The sequence below is a fragment of the Rhineura floridana genome, chromosome 18, assembly GCF_030035675.1.
Source record: "Rhineura floridana isolate rRhiFlo1 chromosome 18, rRhiFlo1.hap2, whole genome shotgun sequence".
In the NCBI taxonomy this organism is placed as follows: domain Eukaryota; kingdom Metazoa; phylum Chordata; class Lepidosauria; order Squamata; family Rhineuridae; genus Rhineura; species Rhineura floridana.
The window spans coordinates 24,791,574-24,814,210 of record NC_084497.1 but is presented as its reverse complement, the minus strand read 5'-3'; the positions used below and the strand labels follow the sequence as shown (position 1 = coordinate 24,814,210).

The 22,637-nt window shown below is 44.9% G+C and overlaps 1 protein-coding gene and 1 pseudogene across 8 annotated transcripts in view; one reads left to right on the top strand and one right to left on the bottom strand.

The window, feature by feature from the left end:
* MIB2 (MIB E3 ubiquitin protein ligase 2) overlaps positions 1–22,637 on the bottom strand; it is a 57,091-nt gene that overhangs the window by 31,170 nt on the left and 3,284 nt on the right. The window contains exons 1-5 of one of the 8 annotated variants that reach the window (XM_061600827.1): positions 22,208–22,376; positions 12,489–13,571; positions 11,179–11,313; positions 2,807–3,128; positions 552–723 (exon numbers count right to left, since the gene is read on the bottom strand). In XM_061600827.1, coding sequence (XP_061456811.1) covers positions 552–723; positions 2,807–3,053 — 419 coding nt within the window. In that variant the 5' untranslated portion in view covers positions 3,054–3,128; positions 11,179–11,313; positions 12,489–13,571; positions 22,208–22,376. Of the gene's footprint in view, positions 1–551; positions 724–2,806; positions 3,129–11,178; positions 11,314–12,418; positions 12,435–12,488; positions 13,572–22,207; positions 22,377–22,637 lie in introns of those variants that run through there. The other 7 variants (XM_061600829.1, XM_061600834.1, XM_061600830.1 and 4 more) reach the window with 7 other exon arrangements.
* LOC133373011 (5S ribosomal RNA) lies at positions 2,529–2,647 on the top strand (annotated as a pseudogene).

Sequence of the window (22,637 nt, the reverse complement as noted above, 5' to 3'; positions counted from 1 at the left end):
TTTAAATTTTGTTTCTGTCTTCCAGGGTATTAGATATCCCTTCCAATTTTGTATCATCTGCTTCCTCATCCAAGTCATTAATAAAAATGTTGAAGAGCGCTGGGTCCCGGACTGAGCCCTGCGGTACCCCACTCGGTACCTCTCTCCACTGGCCAGATATACCTCCCCACTCTTGAAGTAAAATAGACATAGGATCAGGCCTAAAAGGAAAGCATTACACTGGATACAAGCCTAAGTATCCATTCAATAAGCACAAGGATTTACATTGTGTCCCATAAACACAAGAACCTCCCCTCTTCCCCCCACCACACACCCTCTAAACCCGTCCTGCGGGTTCCCTCAACCCTCCGGAGTAGATTTGGGAAAGGCATGGGGTGAAGAGAGGGTGGGAGAGGCCCCGTTCAGCGAGTATAAATCCTTGCGCCACTCATATAAATCCTTGCACCGACAGGACGGTTACTTAGCGCCACAGTGGAAACACAAGCCAAAGCGTACACCCTCCCCAATCCAAACAGACGATGCACAAAAATAAAGGGAGTCAGGGCACTTACGGCTGCGAGTGAGCCGTTTCGTAGCGCTCAAAGGCATGGGAGAGGTCATGCTTGTTGTTCATGTAACACTGCATGCACAAGTCATAATCGAAACAGACTTTGCACTTCCACCGCATACCACGGATCCCATGCTTCTTGCAGCAGTCGCAGATTATATTGGGGTGGCGGACACCTAACCGAGAGAGAGAGAGAGAGAGAGAGAGAGAAACAATTAATCGCCGCCAAAGGGGTTTCAGCAACCCAAGCTGGATCAAGGGGCCAGAGAAATGTCCAGATGGCAGAAGGGTTACAACATTTGGGGCATTTTAGTTTAGAGGGAAAGGCGAAAAAGGGGAGGAGGCCTGACAGAGAAACAGAAAATCATGCAGGGTGTGGAGACAGCGGATATGGAAAAGTTTTTCCTCCCTCTCTTGTAATACTACAAATCCAACGAAGCTGAATGTTGGAAGATTCAGGACAAACAAAAGAAAACACTTGTTTACAGAGCACATAGGTAAACTATGGAATTTGCTCCCACAAGAAACAGTGGGTAGCTCTAAAAGGGGATTAAAGTAGTTCATGGAGGGTTTGGCTTCTCAACGGCTACTAGCCACAACACACATATTCCACCTCCATTGTCAGAGACGGTATGCTTCTGAATACAAGTTGCTGGGAATCACAAGTGCGGAGAGCGCTGTTGCGCTCAGGTTCTGCATATTTTTATACATGTAATTGATTTAACACTTTTCATATATCTAATTACCATAAATATGTGTGTGTTTTTATTATATGGTAAATTGCTTCGGGATGCTTCACAGGAAGCAATTCAGACATGAAATAAATAGTAATGATGATGATAAAATAATATCGATAAAACTGTATTTATAAAGATAATACTGATAAAATAAAAAAATAAAGTTTATCTTTCTATTATTAATCTGCCATTTGTATGTAAACATCTAAGCAGTTTACAAAAAATATTAAAATTATCAGTTAAATCAGTTAAACATAAGTCATTAGAAACATTCAAAAGACAATTAAAGTCAGCGGTAAACAAGAGAGATTAAAAGACATCAATGTGTCTGGACAGGCTTGTATAAACAGAAATGTTTTAACCAGGTGCCAAAAAATACAGCGAAGGTGCAAGCCTGATGTCAACATGTCACCCAGCTGCTGAAAAAATTGCACTGGCTGCCCATTAGCTACCAGGCCAAGTTCAGTTCTAGTTTTGGTGTACAAAGCCCTATGCAGCTTGGGACCAGGATACCTGAAAGACCGTCTTATCCCTTATATACCCAGTTGATCACTGCAGGTGAGGGCCTCCTGCAAATACCGTCTTATCAGGAAGTCTGTTCCACATAACATAGGACGCAGACCTGTAGTGTGGTGGCACCTACTCTTTGGAATTCCCTCCCCTTAAATATTAGACAGACACCATCTCTATTGCCTTTTTGGTGCCTGCTGAAGACCTTCCTCTTTCAACAAGCCTCTTAAGCAGAGACCTTATCCCAGTCTGCATCTGTGTTGCAATTGCCTTTTAAGACGTTTTTAAAGCTATTTTTTTAAAAGATGTTTTAAAAATGTTTTGTTTTAATATGTTTTAAAAGATGTTTTGTTTTTAAGATGTTTTAGAGTGCTTTTAGTGTTTTTGTTTGCCGCTGTGGGCTCCTTCTGGGGGAAAGGGCGGGATACACATTTAATAAATAAATAAATAAATAATATTGAATAGCAATATTGATAATATTGATGGCAATCTTGATACAAACCAGTGTGGTACAACCGTTAGGGTCTCGGACTGGGACTTGGGAAACTAGGGTTCAAATCCCCTCTTGCCCATGAAGCTCACTTTTGGCCAGTCGCTGCCTCTCAGCCTGACCTACCTCACAGGGTCGTTGTGAGGATAAAATCGGGAGGGGGAGAGCCATGTCCGGATGCCACCTTGAGCTCCTTGGAGAAAAGGTAGGATATGAATGTAATAAAGAATAAATAGATAATACTGGATACGGCCATACTGCCCTGAACACGCCCAATCTCGTCTGATCTCGGAAGCTAAGCAGGATCAGGCCTGGTTAGTACTTGGTTGGGAGACCGCCTGGGAATTCTGGGTGCCGTAGGCTTAGAGGAAGGCAATGGTAAACCACCTCTGAATACCTCTCACTATGAAAACCCTATGAATATATCCGAAAAAGATTCACAGGGTCACCATAAGTCATAATCGACTTGAAGGCATATAACAAACAGAAAGATAATACTGGGAATAGTAATGCTAAGAATACCTATTTGTGCATTATCGTACAGAAGAAGATCATAGGCTCCTTGGAATCCGGTCCGGTAGTTGGTGCGAGTCCCTTGGTCCCACTGGACAACCACAGTCTTATCCGGCGTGGTCGGGCTGCCTTGACGGCCGATCTCCACCACCGTCCCGACGTTGCCTTCGCCGCTGTCTTGGTTGCTCCACTTCCAATCCATGCCACGGACCACCCGCATTCCAACCTGCATGCTTGCGTAGGGGTCAAAGTCCATCGCCAGACATGAGCAACCTCAAAGGGACGGCCAGCTTGCCGGCCCACGGCAGAGAGGGGAAAGCATTGGCCAAACCTACAGGAGATGCAGAAAGACACAGATTTGAAAAGCGTGTCGGGAGGGAGAGCGGGAGCAGGATTATTATACATGAGACGGTTGCACCTGGTTCTTCTCTGATATCATAGGTCCTCCTTTGCACTGTGTCTTTAAGGCAGTATCCTGCCACGTGAAACAGGCATGGCTTCCCCCAAAGAACCCTGGGGACTGTAGTTTGGGAAGGATGCTGAGAGTTATTCGGAGACCCCTCCCCCCCTCCCAGAACTACAATTCCCAGAGTTCCCTTGGAAGAAGGACTGATTCTTACACCACTCTGGGAATTGCAGCTCTGCGAGGGGAAGATCCTCCTAGCAACTCTCAGCCCCCTTTAACACACGAAGGTTCCCAGGATTCTTTGGGGGAAGCTGTGCCTGTTTAAAAGTGGCATGATAACAGCTTCAAATGTATAGTGCAGATGGGGCCATATATTCTAAGAGGGAAATAATTCCCTGGGTGATATAAGCACATAAGATGAGGCTTTCTGCTGCCATCAAGGCCAGTATCCTGTTTTCACAGTAGCCACCAGATGCCTTTACAAAGCTCACAAGAAGGAGCTGGCGCAACAGCAACTCTCCCCACTTGCAAGGCTCAGCAACATAGAATTATAGAATAGCAGAGTTGGAAGGGGCCTACAAGGCCATCAAGTCCAACCCCCTGCTCAATGCAGGCATCCAAATCAAAGCATTCCCGACAGATGGCTGTCCAACATGTATTCAGAGGCATAGTACCAAGCAGAGGCAGAACCTAGCCATTGGGGCTAGTAGCCACTGAGAACCTTATCCTCCATGAATTTGTCCAATCAATCAATCAATCAATCAATCAATCAATGTATGTATCTGTCTGTCTACCTATCCATCCCACCCTTCCTCCCAGGAGAAGCCCAGGGCAGCAAGCACTAAAGACACTTTAAAATATCATAAAAACATCTTTAAAAACATTTCTTTAAAAAAGCTTTCAAAACATCTTTAAAAAAAAAAAGAGGAAAAACTTTTTTTTTTAAACGGTTTAAAAACATATTAAAAAGCAATTCTAACACAGACGCAGACTTTTAGAAAACATCCCGGGAGAAGCAATGAATAAGAACATAGGACCACCGCCAGTGGGCCGCAAGATCACCGTTTGAGACACTGCTTTAGGAAACAGGATTCAGTGGCCAACATCAATTGCTTGATGGCACTTGAGCACTCCAGGAAACAGCAGCTGACATACACAGTTCTGTGTGAAGGTCTTTTGTGCATGAGCATATACTCCCTTCCACCATAAAGTTTCAAAACGGGGAAACGCAAGCAGAAATCACCTATAAATTTCAGTTCCTCTCCCTCTTCTCATTGCAAAGGTTTAAAATTAGATCAGGAACTAAAAATACTTGCAGAGGAGACATCTCTGCCATCTCAAGTACACTGTCAGCAACACTGAACAAGCCAAAGCTGGGCTGTGATGGATGAAGTACTAAATGGGCACTCTTTTAACACGCAAAACCAGAGGATCGTCAGTTAAAAACAGTGGGAAATGTCATTGGTTCAAGGGCCCAGCACAAATTGGAAAAGATCACAATTTATTGTATTTTTTAAATCAAAGTGGCTATCACATTTGTCACTGAAGTATGTCAGCCGTTGGCTTGGAAGAGAAGGGCTCCCTTATATTAAAGACAAAACAAATATTCATAAACTTGTAACGCCGGAGGAATGTGTCCAGTTCCGCCATTCACATTTTGAACTGAAGTAGTAGCATGGGGTTGTGGTTCACGTCTTACTATTCTTATTACTATTTATTTACTGAATTTATATCACTTCCTTCCTCCCGCAGGAGCTCAGGGCAGCTAACACAAACAAAACAATTTAACAAGAAAAAGAAAAACATACTTAAAACAATTAAAAACATTTCAATCGCAATTTTAAAACACAGCGAAGAGATTGTGAAACAACATTCGAAACATTCTTTTGTCCCACTCAGCCGTGAAGCTCACTGGGTGACCTTGGGTCAGTCACTGTCTCTCAGCCTAACCTACCTCGCAAGGTTGTTGTGAGCATCAAAAGGTGGGGAAAGAACCAAGCGTGCTGCTTCAAGATCAGTGGAGGAAAGATGGGATATAAGATCCAAATAGGAATAATAAATATTTATTTTTTATTTATTAAATTTATAGCCCCCCCTTTCTCCCCGAGGAACCCAACACCCAAGCACAATTCCAATGCAGACACAGACTGCGAAACATCTCTGTTTAAAAGGGTTGATGGAAGAGGAAAGTCTTCCAGCCTTGTATCCAATGCTAGATACAATGCTAGTAGACCCGCTGAAATTAATGAACCTAAGTTGGTCACATCTATTAACTTTAATGGGTCTACTCTGAATAGGACTAGCATTGGATACACCACCCTGTGAAGTTAATGGGCATGACCAACTTAGGTCCGTTAATTTCCATGGGACTACTCTGAGTAGAATAATAACGAATATTAATTATGAATAATTTTTGCTGCAACATTCAACATCTATGTCTGCAATCCAAAACTCACTTGCTAGTGAGCAAGCCCTAATGAACTCATAGATTTTACTTCTAAGTAAACGCACAGAGGAGTGCGCCGTTAGTTGTGCCAGCGCTCCTCACAGTGTTATGGTGGCCATCAAATATGCACTCTCTCTGAAGCTATCAAATACTAGATACCACTAGGGGTATGTGTTACCTATCAAAATGAGTGACACCAAGCAACATGATCGGTCTTGCTTGCAGGCTTCCTATAGCCATCTGGTTGGCCACTGTGAGAACAGGAAGATGGTCTAAATCAGCGTTACCCAACCTTTTTCGACCCAACGCCCCTTTGCAAAATCTTTTTGTGCCCAACGCCCCCCTCAGATTAAGTATATGGCAATGCTTCCTATTCTTCCCTTAAAATATGAGTAATGCATAAAAGGTATTTTCAATGATTATTACTGATCGTTTTTATCATGCCTTTTTATTGCGCTTAGATCACACATTGAATTCTTAGTATGATTTATTAATATACATACATAGTTATAGAAAAGTAAATAAAATGAGATTTATTATAAAATACTAGTGTGATCCTTGAGCTTGATGAGTTTCGGCTAACTTCACAATATCTGGAGTATATCTGTGTTACTTAACAACAAATTCATTCAGTTTACCGGCATTGTTTTGTTAAACAAGTTCATTTAAACATCACAGAAACAACGGGTAGTGAGTGTGTCCCATTCCTGAAGAAAACCAGCGAATAACTGACTGTCTGCGTCACCCGTTTGCACACGGCACTCATCCATTGGAAGAATGTGCCCTCCACCAATACACCCAGCTTATCAAACACTCTCTCATGATTGGTTCCAACATCCCTCAAGACAGCAACGGACCATTACCTAGTGCCGGGGCATGGCTAATATCCCCATTCCTTGATATGACACTGGCCGCTATTCAGAATTTCTTTACTAGAGCACACACTATTTATAGTGTTATTTCCATGAAGTGAGACTATTAAATACATTCTAACTGGGGACAAAACAGTTTAAAAATTAATGATTTGTGCATTAAATAAAATTAAACTTAAATGCTTCAACTGTCGCATCAGACCGCCAAATGTCAACGCCCCCTAATGAACCCAAACGCCCCCTAAAGTTTGTAGTCACGCCAACGCCCCCCTGAAAGGCTGTAACGCCCCCCAGGGGGTCGCTACCGCCCACATTGGGAATTGCTGGTCTAAATGGACCTCTGGCCTGATCCAGCAACCAGGCTCTTATGAATAATAGAGAGGAAAGGCTGCTGTCTCTACGCCCTACCAGTGGACTTCCTGGAGCCATCTGATTGGCCACTGTGAGAACAGGAGGCTGGACTAGATGGGCCTTTGGCTTGATCCAGGCAGCCAGGGAGGGCGGCTGTCTTCATGCCCTGCCTGTGGGCTTCTTGGAGCCATCTGATTGGCCACTGTGAGAACAGGACTAGATGAGCCTTTGGCGTGATCCAGCAGGGCTCCTCGGATGTTCTTATAGTCATAAACACTACTATGAGATATCAACACAACATTTCAGCTCCAAGGACCAACACAGTAATCACGCATTTTCAGAACATACAATTATTATCTGGCAAACCTTTGTGCCTTCAGAGACAATTAGATACCAATGATTAGATACCAAATCCTACATCCTAACCTTTTATCGCAAGTCGCCCAGAAAGGCGATTCCGCAGCTCCCAATGGCCTCTCGCGCCAGAGATAAAGTCCTCTCATGGTTAAGAAAGGATTCCTTCCCTGGAGTTTAAGAGCAGGACTTCTACCTTCAGGTGAAAAGGCACCCACCTAGAGATATGTCCCACCACCACATGTGGTGGAATCAAGATACAGCCATAGGTGATGCAGTCAATGTCCATTTGCTATGGGAAGATGCCCTTTGCAGTTGCTTAGCAACAGGGGAACATAACAGGCCACAAGAGCAGCCCAGTTGCACCAGACCAGCGGCCTATGGAGTCTAGTATGCTGATTCTCAGTGTGACCACCACGGACAGTGGCCCAACAACTGTCAACCCAAGAGAGGAGGGGGAGGAGAAATAGATAGAGATCATGCTTTCATTTAAAGCACCTAGTCCAGGTGTGGGGAACCTTTGACCCTCCAGATGTTGCTGAACTGCAAACAACTCCCAACAAGGGAAAAATCAACTCATTTGAAATGTGGTGTTGGAGGAGAGCTTTGCGCATACTATGGACCACGAAAAAGACAAATAATTGGGTGTTAGAACAAATTAAACCAGAACTATCACTAGGAGCTAAAATGATGAAACGGAGGTTCTCATACTTTGGACACATAACAAGAAGACATGATTCACTAGAAAAGACAATAATGCTGGGAAAAACAGAAGGGAATAGAAAAAGAGGAAGGCCAAACAAGAGATGGATTGATTCCATCAAGGAAGCCACAGACCTGAATTTACAAGATCTGAACAGGGTGGTTTATAACAGATGCTCCTGGAGGTCTCTGATTCATAGGATCGCCATAAGTCATAATCGACTTGAAGGCACATAACAATATATATATATATATACATTTTCTTTAAATATAAAATTTTGAATATAAGACTGTTCTGGGATCCAGTCACATCACAACAAAAAATTGTCATGCTTCAGACATCACAGGAAGACTGGTCATGAGGGGGGAGGAGAAGGGAGCTCTTTCAACTGAGAGAACAATTCAAATCCTTGCCTTATGGGGATTATGGCTGTCAGTCTCAATTAAAAGGGATTAGAAAGTTAAAAAAAAAAAGTCAAGAGCAGATATGTAACCCAGACATCATATTTGGACAAAGAGGTTCATGATGTCTGAAAGGAACTAAAAATAAGCAAGTCAACATTTGCAATTCAAAATAGCGACATAAGCAATATACAGCATTTTAAAAACTTCCCACACACTGGAAGGGAAGTTCTGAATTGGGTGTTCAGAGGCAGTTGGCATTTAGACATCAACAGAGAAAAAGAAAAACAACAATTCTTTCCCATCATGTCACAGAGCACCTGGGCCTTGAAAGGTTCAGAAGTGGGCGCTTGGCTCTCACGCCAAAGATTTAATGCTCAGCAAGTCTTGCCGTCCTGGGCTCCTTCTAGGAGGAAGGGCGGGATCTAAATTTAATAAATAAATAATGGAAATGGACTGCCTTCACGTCGATCCTGACTTATGATGACCCCACGAATAGGGATTTCATGGTAAGCTGTATTCAGAGGGGTTTTTCCATTGCCTTCCTCTGAGGCTGAGAGGCAGTGACTGGCCCAAGGCCACCCAGGGAGCTTCATGGCTGTGTGGGGATTCAAACCCTGGTGTCCCAGGTCACAGTCCAACACCTTAACCACTTAATCCCACGCTTTACTATGCGCTATGTGAAGATGCACTTTCTTCTTTGTCTGACCAAAATCTTCCAACTCTCAGCTTCATTGGATGGCTCCAGGTTCTAGCATGATGTTCTTATGATACCTCTTAAGAGCCCTGTGGGACCAGGCCAGAGGCCCATCACAGTGCCACATCCTGCCCTTGCGGAGTACACCCAGGTGCTCCTATGGGAAACCCACAAGCAGGACTTGAACGCAAGAGCATTCACCCCTCTTGTGGTCTCCAGCAACTGGTATTCAGAAGCTGCCTCCAACCGGGGTATAAATGCAGATTTTAGAACTTTTTAGAGCAGCTGGTCAAAGAGAGTACGCCCAGCTTTTCCAGCAGAACCAGCTCAACCGTCTGGGACGGGGAGAATCATAGAATCATAGAATAGTAGAGTTGGATGGGGTCTATAAGGCCATCAAGTCCAACCCCCTGCGCAATCTTTACTAAGCAGTTATCGTATGCATGATTGGTGGGCTATGGGGGAACAGAGAGTCGATTTATGGTTGAATGGCCTTATCAAGGAACATCAGAAGAGCCCTGCCACTGGATCATGCCAACGGCCCAGATCTAGTCCAACATCCTGTCCTCACAGTAGCCAGAAACGCGCTGTACCAGCTGAGCAGCAGCCTGAGACTTTCACATCCTGAAGCTGCCCATGTCTGACAAGGTTATGGGTTTAAGAGACCATTGTGCATCAAGCCTAGGTCTCTCTCCTCTTCGCCTTTTCTGAAGATTCCCATTTTGTACACTTCCAACTGTCTCCTGCATATAAGAATCGCCCTGCTAGATCAGGCCAGCGGTCCATCTTATCCCGCATCCTGTTCTCACAGTGGCCAACCAGATGCCCCTGTGGGAAGCCCACAAGCGCATTCTCCCTAGTTGTGATTCCCAGCTACTGGTAGTCAGAGCCTCTTGTAGGAGCCAATTCCAGAGTTTAACTATGCGCTGCGTGAAGGACTTTCTTCCAGCAATCAGCTTCTTCGGATGGCCTCAAGTCCTAGCATTATGAGAGTGGAAGGGTTTCCCTTAACAGCTTTCTCCACATCTTGCAAATATTCCGAGATGCAGCACACAGGGTTGCAGGGGACAATCTTCTCTCCGCATTTTTCATTTATTGTATCCATTCATGTCCCACCCTTCAATGTAAAAAGAGGGGGTGGGGAAAAGAGCGCATGTTTTCGGAGCATCTTGCACGTTAAATCCCAACAACCAAGAGCATCAATAAAATAAGCAGAAGAAGAAGCACCAGCAATTAAAAGCATTTTCCACCGCAGACCAAATGCTAGGGAGAAATAAAAACAAGGTATTTATATTTTCGGTGCTAGGTGAGACTCCCTGGGGAGCAGCATAAAAATGATTGAAGGTGTATCTTGCCTATTCTCCAAGGTAACGTATGTGCTTCTTGACCCCTAACTGCCCAGATTTAATGCTCACAACAACCCTGAGAGGAAGGCTAGGCTGAGCACAAGTGTCCTGCAAGGTACCCAGATTCCTCTTGGCTTCTAGCCTGGAGCCAAGAAAGAGTCAGATGTCATCGAACTACAACTCCCATCAGCCCCGGCAAGGATGGCCATGCTGGTGGGGGCTGATGGGAATTGTAGTCCAGCAAAATCTGGAGACCCAAAGGTTGGGAAAGGCTGCCCTAGAGGAAGAGTGAGGAACCTCTTTTCAGCCCGGGTCGCATGCCCTTCTTGGCAACCTCCAGAGGACTGCTGGTCAGTGATGGGCAGGGCCAGAAGCAAAAGTGGAAAATCATAATAATGATACTAATAATGACAACAATAATCTGCCTTTCCTCTGAGAGCTCAAGGCGGTGTCCATGGTTCTCTCCCTCCTCGTTTTATCCTCACGACAACCATGTGAGGTAGACTAGGCTGAGAGACAGTGACTGGCCCACAGTCACCCACCGAGCTTCATGAATGAGTGGAGAGTTGAACCCAGGGCTCCAAAGTCCTAGCTCAACACACCGATCCTTAATCCTTGTACAGGAGGCTCACTTCTACACATGACATAAGACACCTTGATCTATCCTCCATCCCAACAAACAAGAGGCGTTATCAGAACTCCAGAAAAACATCTCAGCTAGGCAAAAACACTGGAGGAGGGCAGCGAGTGGGGAAGGGGTGTAGCTTAGGAGGGGGTGTGGCCTGGGGAGAGCCTGGAGGGTTACCTGGAGAGGCCGGCAGGGCCACAGGTGGGCCAGGGCCCGAGGTCCTTATCCTCCCCTAGACAGCTGTTGCAAAAGAATGAGCTAGATGTGAGCTCAGCGACGAGAAGTATTGATCTTCAATGGGTGACAAGGCGCCTTGCAGTTGCCAAATGATGGCAGAGCCCAACAAGAGAAAAAAAGAGAGAGAAAACCAAGACTGAGAAACAAATTCGGAAACCAAGCTGACCTATAAAAGGAACACTGTCGATAACACCCAGCAAGATAAACTTATCGAGAGCCAGGCCTCGCTTACTCAGTACTGGAATGAAAAAGTGATCGGTCAACAGCAACAACATTTTGATTGCAGCCAAGCAGCCATGAAATGCGTAGTCACAAAATCAAAAGGGCAAAGGTGGAGATTAGCAACAGAGAACATTTCTCCAAATAATTAGGAAACACAGGAATTGTGCCTTCTAATGATTCAGAGCGTTGGTCCATCTAGCTCAGTATTGGCTACACTGATTGGCAGCGGCTCTCCAGGGTTTCAAATGGGGAACATTCTCTGGAGATGTGCCTAAAACCCTGAAGAGCCGCTTCCAGCCAGTGTAGGCAATAGTGAGCTAGATAGACCAGAGGCCTAATTTGGGATAAGGCAGCACCCTAGGCTCTCTGCATAGTTAATGTTTGTTTTGCTGGCCACAATGCACACCGGGGGGGGGGAGGAGGGAGAGAAGAAGGTGTGCATGGCGTGAACCCCCACCCGTGAACCAAGAAAAATATATATAGGGTTGTACTAGAGTAGACCCATTAAAACAATGGCCATGATTAACTTCAGTCCATTCATTTCCATTGGTCTGTTCGGAGTATAATTTAGTTAGATACAACCCACATTCAGCAGCATTCCTTGCTTTCAAGATGACACCTGGCATCGCACATCTTTGTGACAATAAGGACTAGAAACTTGGGTTTGTTTTATTTATTTATTTTAGAAAAGGAAAGCTGAGGTTCTTCACCTTTGACACCTTGAGATATATTTATTTTAGGACCCTCTCTAGTTGCGAATGAAATTTGTTCGAAACTGCTTTTAATATTGTATTTTATATTATCGTGACCTGCCCTGGGACTTTCTGGTGAAGGGTTGGTCATAAATCTAATAATAATAATAATAATAATAACAACAATACCACAACCACCGCAGGAATGTATTATATGCTGAATGCACTCCCCCCTTTAAGCTCCCATGGAATTATGACATACATACGTCCTCGCCTATGCGACCACCTAGGAAATCTCTTCGAAGAATCCTAGGAAAAAGGCAAAGCAAAACCTACTGGAAGTTTATCTGTCAGTAGGAAAGTAGAAGCCCCTCTGCAACAGTGCCTATATTAAAATGGTCTCCCCAGATGATGGTCCAACGATAGTTTGGCAATCCTCTCTATGGTCTGTCTCTCCAACGGCCCAGCAATTTGTGCCCAAGGAAGGAGCGGTAAAGTTCCCATTCACAGCATGTCCGTTTGGCTCCCGATCCTTCAAACAGAATCGCCCCAAAATCCTTCCAGGTGTGGAACAGCAACAGTGCAGGATAAGATGGGAACAAATGAAGGCAGAAAAACAAACAACAGTTTCCTTTAAGAGGCCCACATCCAACACACAAACAAACAGGGGGAGGAAAGATTTGCGCTCCTTTGAAAAAAAAGAGAGAGAGAAGATGCAATTTCAAAGTATCTCGAGGGTGGGAAACTGGATCCCCAGATTGTTTTGTTTATACCGCCGTTTGGGTACCAGAGTGTTCTTCTGGAAGCTCACAGGCAAGCAAGGTGCAACAGAATGTGAGGATGGTGGGGGGAGAGATGGTGGTTTCGAGGTCCAGAAGTGGCAGTTTCGAGGTCTCCCAAGACAGATCAGCAGCTGCTGTTGGAGTTCAGTCCCTCACAATCGGATTATTTCCCTGGGGACGCATCAAGAGCCGCCAGACTTGCGGGCTACGCTCCAAGGTGCCGTGAGATATAAAGAGAGAGAAATAACGAACCCCCCACCGTCTCAGTCTTTGGGGAAATCAATGCAATTTTACAGATAAACGACCCCTTTCTCACTTGCTGCGGCTGGTCCCACTGAGCGGCTCCCGACTGGTCACTGGCACGAGCAAGCAGACGCTGCCACCCGCTTTCCTCTGGATCCCTGCACCTGTCAAAAAAGCTCCCCTTCCTCCGCTTTGCTGGTGATGCACGGCAGGAAGAGAAGAGTCACCGGGAGGAGGCAAGGGGGGTGCGCTAAGCCCAGCCAAGATCAGTTCTGCGATTGCAAGTGGGAGAAAAAACAACAACACGCAAACCGCTCTCTCCTCACTCTCCAAAGGGGGGAAGGCTTTCTTTTCTTTTTTTAACGCAGCGTACAGACGCCTCCTTTTTTTGGAGCTGAATGACAGGCGAAATAACACAGTGGTGACTTGCACTTCAAAAAAACAACCCACATGCACAGAGAGTCCAGCCTCCACTGTGCAAAGGAGACGACTAAACAAGACACACACCCCCGCAACAAGGCAGGTGGGAGGGGAGAAAGGAAGCTCCTCCCACTAATCTCTCCTCCCGGATCTCACGCCAAGGCCAGCTCCCACAGCTGACTTCAAAGACCATAGACGGAAGAGCCTGAATTTCCAGGCTTGACTTCCCCTCCACAGAGCCGAGTGAGTCCTCTCATTCACCCAACAGCTTGCATTTTTGAGCAGTGCTAAGAGGAGGAATCAAGCTGGCAAGTGGGGCCCTGCCTTATAACTCCACCCATCTCCCTTTGGCCATGCCCCTTTCACATTAGATCCTCCCATCTGCTTCCCAGAAAGAGGCCTATAAAAGTGATAGTATGAAAGAATTTATGTATTTATTTATTTGATTTATATCCCACCCTTCCTCCCAGCAGGAGCCCAGGGCGGCAAACAAAAGCACTACAAACACTTGAAAACATCATAAAAACAGACTTTAAAATATATTAAAACAAAAAAAGCTTTAAAAACAGTTTTTTAAAAACGCTTTAAAAAATCTTAAAAAGCAATTCCAACACAGATGCAGACTGGGATAAGGTATCTACTGAAAAGGCTTGTTGAAAGAGGAAGATTCTTATATCTATATCTATATAGATATATATAGAGAGAGATGAGAATAACTTGAGTACATACAGAGCATTTCTCCTCTTAGTAGATGTAGTGGTGGTGTAGTGGTTAGAGTGTTGGAATAGAACCTAGGAGACCTGGGTTCAAATCTCCATTCAGCCATGAAGCTCAACTGGGTGATGTTGGGCTGCTCACTGCCTCTCACCATAACCTACCTCACAGGGTTGTTATGTGGATGAAATGAGGGGGGGAAAATATGTACGCCACCTTGAGCTCCTTGGAGAAAAGGTGGGATATAAATACAATGAATAAATACGTAGCCTTTTGGAAATTTTGCGTTTGTATTTTTCTTAAGGCCCCATCCACTCCATATACAGTATTTCAATCATTTTTATCCCACTTGTCATGCCCCTCCCACAAGAAACCTGGGAATGGTGCTGCCCTGGGCTCCTACTGGGAGAAAGGGCGGGATATAAATCAAATAATAAACAAACAAACAACCATAATTTGAGACATGCATAATGATGGCGTGCTGCTAATGATATTTTCGTCAAGTATAATATTAAGAAAAAATACGCATCGAACAATGGTTTAATATTTCACAACAAATAGTCTGCATCTGTGTTGGAATTGTTTCTCGATTTTTTTCAAATATGTTTTAGATATTTCTCTCAAAATATATTTCAAGGTGTTTTTAAAGATGTTTTGCTTTAAGATATTTTAAAGACGTTTTTCGTGGTTTTGTCTGCTGTCCTGGGCCCCTTTCTAGGAGGAAGGACGGGATGTAAGTTTACTACATAAATAAATAAAAAATAATAAAATAAAATAAAGGCAAAGGGCCATCGCTCAATGGTAGAGCATCAGTTTTGCATGAGGAAGGTTCCAGGTTCAATCCCTGGCATTTGCAGGTAGAAATGGAAATGTCCCCTGCTTGAAACCCTTTCAAGCCTTTGCCAGTCCGTGTAGATAATACTGAGCTCAGTAAACCAACTGTCTAAGGCAGCATAATGGCTGGGGATGATGGGAGTAGTAATTGAACAAGATCTGGAGGGCCAAAGCGTCCCCACACCTGGCTTAAGCTATGGGCTTCACTCCCACAAGAGGCAGCAAAGTCTGGATGGCTTCAAAATATGCTGAGACACATCCAGGAAGGAGAAGGCTATCAGTGGCTGCTAGTCATGATGGCTATGTTCAACCTCCATTTTCAAAGTCAGCGCATCTCTGAATCAGTAGTGTAGTGGCAAATTCAGAAGTGCAGGGTCCCTTCACATTAGTCACAGCCACGCCCCCCCTATTTTGCTGCTAGGTTGAGAATGAGATCCTTGTTAACACCTTCTCCCACGACAACAGACATCCCTAGCAGCCAATAAGTATGAAAGGAGAAAGTGTTTGCTGCTGAGAAGAGTCTTCTCAATGGATGACTTGCCTCCTTTCACTCGGCTCTAATCAGCAGGAAAGGACAAGGAAGCATGTTAGAAGACTCTTCTCAGTGGCTAACAGTCTCCCCTTTCATGTTGATTGGCTCATAGGATGCTGGAGACATAGGGACCCTGCTCCCCCAAAAGCAAGGGGTCCCGCCCACCCCACGACCCCAGATGACTACACTCCTGCTCTGAATACCAGTTGCTAGGAATCTCAAAGTGGGAGAGCTGCTTTTGCACTCAGGTCCCACTTGAGGGCTTGCCACAGGAACGCAGTTCCCCAGCGTTTTTTCCCCGTGGACCACTCAAAAGCGGCTGAGAGTCTTGGCGAACCACATCATGATTCTTCTGCCTGTTGCAGCGACTGTAAGGCGCTGTGCTGGATGCATGTATGATTTTGAATTGTATTTTTATTGCCTCTTTCACGTTTTTAATATTGCATATTATAGCATTACACTTTGAATTCCACAAAACACAACGAAATAACCCGAAGAAGCAATAAACATACATAGCACAAATGCCATGAAACACAATTAAAAATTTATTTTTTTTATTTATTTGACTTATTAGTCGCTTATCTGGCTGAATTGTCAGCCACTCTAAGCGACGTACAAAGCAGAACATGCAAACATCAAAACATTAAGAGACTAACAATAAAAACTAACAATAATGGAAAAGCTAAAAAAACAGGAACAGCAAACCAAAAACATTCATCTTCCTGGTAAAGGACAGTCCCCAAACAAATGTCACTAAGAGCAGGGGTGGGGGGCAAGGCAGGTGGAAATGCTTGCCCCTTGATGGTCCCAGCACAGTCTCATCCCTGCAGCAGCACGACTCAGCCTGCAGCTCCTCCTGATAAGGCCAATTAAAATCAATATGAACATTTAATGTGGGCACGCCGTGGCCCACCTGGATGAAGCTTGTGGCCCACTGGTGGCCCACGGGCCACAGTTTGGGAACCCCTGCCACAGGGGCATCTGGTTGGACACTGTGCGGGACTAGACGGGCCTTCAGCCTGACCCAGCAGGAACTCTTCCTAGGTTCTTAAGAAAACCCAGCCAACCCACACAAACCTTACACCCCAATTCCACCTTCCCATCTCTGCAATAGAAACAGAGGCCTAGATTCACATGGAAACTTGGAAATATATATATAGGGTATCTAATGTTCTATGGCACTGGAGAATCCTCTGAATAATGGATGCTCTTTAAAGATCTCTAGCAGTCCCAAGCAGGGACGGTCTTTCACAGTCACTGCATCCCTTTTCTCCTGAAGGCTCGCCGCAGGCAGCCGAAGAGAAAGTGCATCCTCTCCAGGCATCGCTGCCCTGCAACTTTACCCCTTTCCGTTTAAGCGTATCCATTCGTCAACCCCCATGCCTCTGGCTCCTTCTGAGGATGTGCCACAGGGAGGGGGAACCTCGGGCCCAGAGGCTGAATGAGGCCCTCCACGTCTCTCTGCTGGCCCTCTGAACTTTTCCCAGGCCACATCCCCTCTCCCCAAGCCACACCCCCTCATTGCTCCCTTCCTCGAGTGTCGGGTCGGAATGCATCCTTGACCTCTAACAATGCCTCTCGCTTGCCTAGATGGATGATAGAGAGGACTGCATGTGTAGAAACCAGCCTACTGTCCAACAGGTAAATGCTTATTTTTGTTGCTCTGCCCACTTTGACCCCACTCACCACTGGCATGTGGCCCCTGGAAGGGTGCCCAGAAGAGAGTGCAGCCCTCAGGCAGAAAAGGATTCCACACCCCTGTTCTGCCTTTTAAAGCCAAGTTGTCTTCACCAGCTCACGTTACAGAAATAATTTCCATAAATGGATAGGACTGGGCAGGTAGCATGGCTGCACAACACTCCCCCTCCACAAAACAGCCTCCGTCTAGGCTTTGCCACCCAGCGTTGCAATTAGCCACTGGCCTGGTCACCTATGGCGAGTAAAAAGTCACCTCCAGGCAATCAGGAGAGTATCCCTCCAATACAAAGTCAACGCAGGGGTATGCTTGCTTCCTCTCACTGACCACAACTTCAGAAAGCACCACTCGCTAACTCGACCCTACAGCACAGAGATGACGCAGCCTCCCTCGCCGTTCCTAAATTCCCGATTTTCTAAGGTTGCAAAGCCTTTGTTTTGCACACCTTTGCACTTCAATTTTTACTAGCTTGCATTCTTTCTTCTCCACACGCTTGCCACAGTGTGAGGCAGACGGCAATGTGGAGTCTGAGGAAACAGCCTTTGTGGCCTGTCAGCAGATGAAGTGTTCTCTGGCCATCCCTCTGCCCTGGGGGCTCAGCAGGCACCACCCACCCACTTCCCAAGCACATCTTTGGAACAGTAAGGGCTAGAAACTTGTTTTTTAAACTAAAGCCAAGATTTTCAGGAAGCTGGACTCTTGGCACCAGCACCCTGCCTCAGTTCTTCCTGTCTGTCATACGAACAGCAGCTGACAGCCTCAAAACAAGCAGAGGGACAATGCTGTTTTAGGTCAAGCCTCAGAGCTTTTGGAAAGAAACCAAATCTGCAACGAAGCTGTTATCAAGCCTGAACTTTTACTCTGGGATACGAACACATCCCCTTTACAAAGGATGGGGGGAGACAAAGGGAAGATCGTTTTTCTGTTTTAAACGTGTCAGCGCACTCGACTCCTTAAAACATCCATTTGCTGATTTAATAAATCTTCAACCCCTGTGTACTTTACTCTCAGAGGCACCATCCCCAGGATTGTGCCACTAAAACAACTGAGCCAGGCCCGTGGTTAAGAATGCAGGGTGCCCCACGGATTCACATTTTGCACCATTGGCCCCGAACTTCATAATTGTTTTGTTACAAAGGCGTCTCATGGGTCCAGACCTCAAGAAAACAAAGTAAAGGGCAAAAGCTTCCCAGAGGAAACAGCAGGGCAACCACAGCGCACAGATATACTCAGTAGCGCCACTGGAACTCAGACATGCCCATGATGAAAATGCTAAATATTCTTTCACCTCCGATTCAAACTTCAAACCCAGTGGGATGTAGTGGTTAAGAGTGTCCAATTAGGACCAGGGAGAGGAAGGTTCAAATCCCTGCTCAGCCATGAAGCTCACTGGGCCCAGTTCAACCTACCTCACAGGATTGTTGTTGTGAGGATAAAAAGGGGGAGGGTGGAAAATAAATACCACCTTGAGCTCCTTGGATTGCCCCAAAGTAGGATATAAATGTAGTAATGTTGGTTTTGACCCAACTAAGTCCTACTCAGAGTAGACCCACTGAAGAGCTGGATTGACTCCATAAAGGAAGCCACGGACTTGAACTTACAAGATCTGAACAGGGTGGTCCATGACAGATGCTATTGGAGGTTCCTGATTCATAGGGTCACCATAAGTCGAAATCGACTTGAAGGCACGTTACAAACAAAGTCTGTTTTTAAAGATGTTTCAGAGTGCTTTTAGTGTAATACTGTCTAAACACCATTTGCTCATGTTCAGCCAGTCACCTTCATTTTTCCCTCACAAGCACCCCTGGAAGCTATTTTGCTCTCCCCCAGATTCTAAAACTTAGATCAGTGGCCCCCAGACTCTCCCCCGCGACACACACACAGACAACTTGAAAACTGCTGAGGGTCTTGGAGGACAACATCATGATTTTTCTGTCTGTTGTAGCAACTGCCCTGAGTTGTGCTATATGGTGTGCAACATTTAATTGTTTGGGAAGGTTCAAATCCCTGCTCAGCCATGAAGCTCACTGGGCCCAGTTCAACCTACCTCACAGGATTGTTGTTGTGAGGATAAAAAGGGGGAGGGTGGAAAATAAATACCACCTTGAGCTCCTTGGATTGCCCCAAAGTAGGATATAAATGTAGTAATGTTGGTTTTGACCCAACTAAGTCCTACTCAGAGTAGACCCACTGAAGAGCTGGATTGACTCCATAAAGGAAGCCACGGACTTGAACTTACAAGATCTGAACAGGGTGGTCCACGACAGATGCTATTGGAGGTTCCTGATTCATAGGGTCACCATAAGTCGAAATCGACTTGAAGGCACGTTACAAACAAAGTCTGTTTTTAAAGATGTTTCAGAGTGCTTTTAGTGTAATACTGTCTAAACACCATTTGCTCATGTTCAGCCAGTCACCTTCATTTTTCCCTCACAAGCACCCCTGGAAGCTATTTTGCTCTCCCCCAGATTCTAAAACTTAGATCAGTGGCCCCCAGACTCTCCCCCGCGACACACACACAGACAACTTGAAAACTGCTGAGGGTCTTGGAGGACAACATCATGATTTTTCTGTCTGTTGTAGCAACTGCCCTGAGTTGTGCTATATGGTGTGCAACATTTAATTGTTTGGGAGGGGGCAATTTGCTTCTTTTACGTCTCGTATTTTTATTTTATCCTATCACAATTTGCATTCCATGGAATTCACACTGTTAACCCACACAAAAAATGCAATCTAAGAAATGAAAGCAACGTTGAAAATACAATGAAAAGTAGATATGGATATTTAGTACAGACACACCACGGAGCACTGAATGAAGCTCTTGGACCACTGGTGTTCCACAGGCCACCGCTTGGGAACCCCTAACTTAGATTGTAAGGTCCTTGGGGCAAGGATCTCTCTTTTTGCTGATTTCACTCTGTAGAAGCCCTAGATAATATACAATACTGTATTATCATTCTTTTCAACTCATACATATTTTTTCTAGTCCCTTAGCTATCGAAAAACACTCAAAAAGGAATGTATGAGGGCAACAATCCACACTAAATGTCCCATTCCAACAAGCCTTTTAAGTGATTTTTTTTTAAAAAAGATCTCAGTCTGTATCACTATTGAAATTGTTTTTAAATATATGTTTTTATGGTCAATGTTTTTGTATTGTTAACTACTCCAGGAAGCTTCATGGAAAGTGATTAATAAATGAAATAAAGTAATAAAAACAACAAGATTAGTTGCTTCCCTTAAATTCCCATTTTTATTTGTTTTATATGCTTTGATGCTATCATTTTACTGGCTTTTAGGTTGTATCTTTCTCACAATGGTGTTATTGCTTTTATGTCGAAACACACTTGGGAGATTTTAAAAATATTATGCAGCTTGTAGATACTTTTCAACAAACAGAGAACTAAATACAAACACACCTGTGGAAATCAGTCAAGCAATAACATCCAGTTCCATTACCTCATAAAGTTAACAACCTAACTCCACTTATCTGGCAGTAAAGTCCCATTGAATCCAACAGGACTTACTTCCAAGTAAACACAGTTAGAATTAGACTGTTAAGTGCCTTTTAAGGATTGCATAGACTTCCTCAACACTGCCCATCACTCACAAGAGAGCAAATGGGAATGAGGAAACTCATCTCCAGATCCACACAATCCCTCAAAGCATCCTAATCTTTGCAACACAAATCCCAATGCCAGTGAGGAGAAAACAGGCAAAACCAACAGAAAATCCACCGATGGGACTACATCAACAAGCCTCTTTCAACTAGCCTTTTATGTTGAGATCTTATCCCAGTCTGCGTCTGTGTTGGAATTGCTTTTGAATATGTTTTTAAACCTTCTTTAAAAAAAAATGTTGTCAATCTTTTTCTTTTAAAAGATCTTTTGAAAGCTTCTTTAAAAATATGTTTTTAAAGATGTTTTGCTTTAATGTATTTTAAAGTCTGTTTTTACGATGTTTTCACGTGTTTTTAGTGCTTCTGTTTGCTGCCCTGGTTTCCTGCTGGGAGGAAGGGCGGAATATAAATCAAATAATAAATAAATTTTAAAAAATCAGGCGTGGAAGGCGTACCAAGTTAAAAGGCCTATACACTCCCCCCATCCCAATGCCTCCGTGCAGGCAGATTTCTAAACCCAGGTCTTTGGGGAAGAGATTGTGGGGTTTCTTTGGGGGGGGGATTTCATGCAGAGAAGAAAAGATTCTGGGACTTGAAGGAAAGGTCTCATGCATGCTACGGCAATGCCTCGCTTCATGACCACTCTACGCCCCCCCTAAAACCACCACCAATATCTATGTCTTTTGAAGATGCACTTTGACTGGGGGCCACAGCCACCACCTCAACCAATCTTTGAACCCCCCCAAAATAATTAATTTAGACCTCACTTCTTCTTCCAAAAGACTTCCCCTCTCTCCCTCATACATCCCCAACCCACCATTAAGCCTATTTTCCCATCCATTCAGGTGCTTTAAATATTTGCAGTCGGGGGGGGGGTGCGAGGAGAGAGAGAGACCAACAGCCCCCTACCCAACGCGGCTGGTAGCTCCCCAACAGTGGAGTTGCCAACTGATGCACTTGCCCTCCTGCAACTGTGCGTGTTTTTTTTTTTTTACAGGGCAAGCCCAGTCATCGTTAGTTATGCCCTTTTCTCTATGCCAGAGAAATTTGGGGTGTTTTTTTGTTTCTGGTTTTTTTTGGCATATCAAGCTTTAAAAAAAAAAGCAGCACAGGAGCAGAGCAAGTTGTTTATCGTTGGTCATTTGGCCACCCCCGCCTTCCCCGGCAGCTACAAGCAACCCTTGCAAAATCTTCTCCCCCAGAATTCAAACTTACTGCAAAGTTTCTCTCCGGAGATCTGCTCCCCTCTCTTTTCCTCCCAGCTGTTACTAGCTTCCTTTTGGGTTCAACAGCTTCTGCTCTTGCTCTCTCTCTTCTCCCCCCCCCTTTTGAGCTTCCTGTTCCTATTTGCAGCAAGCTCAAAAACGAGCACCAGAAAGCCCTGCACAACGCACCCCTTTCCCTGGGTCTTTGGGGTGTCCCAATGGCAGCCTGAGGGCGCAAAGGCCTCCGGGAAAGGTAGTTGCTCTGCCCCTTTCCTAAGCTTCTACACTCCGGAGCAAAGACTTCATTTCCCAGCATGCACCGCGCCACGCTCTGGCTGCTGGCATGAACCAGCGCAGGGGAGTTTTCTTCTTTCCTTTTTTAAAAACTCTTTTGTTTCCAAAAACCCCCTCCCCATCCACTCTCCTTGGTGGTGGTGTGG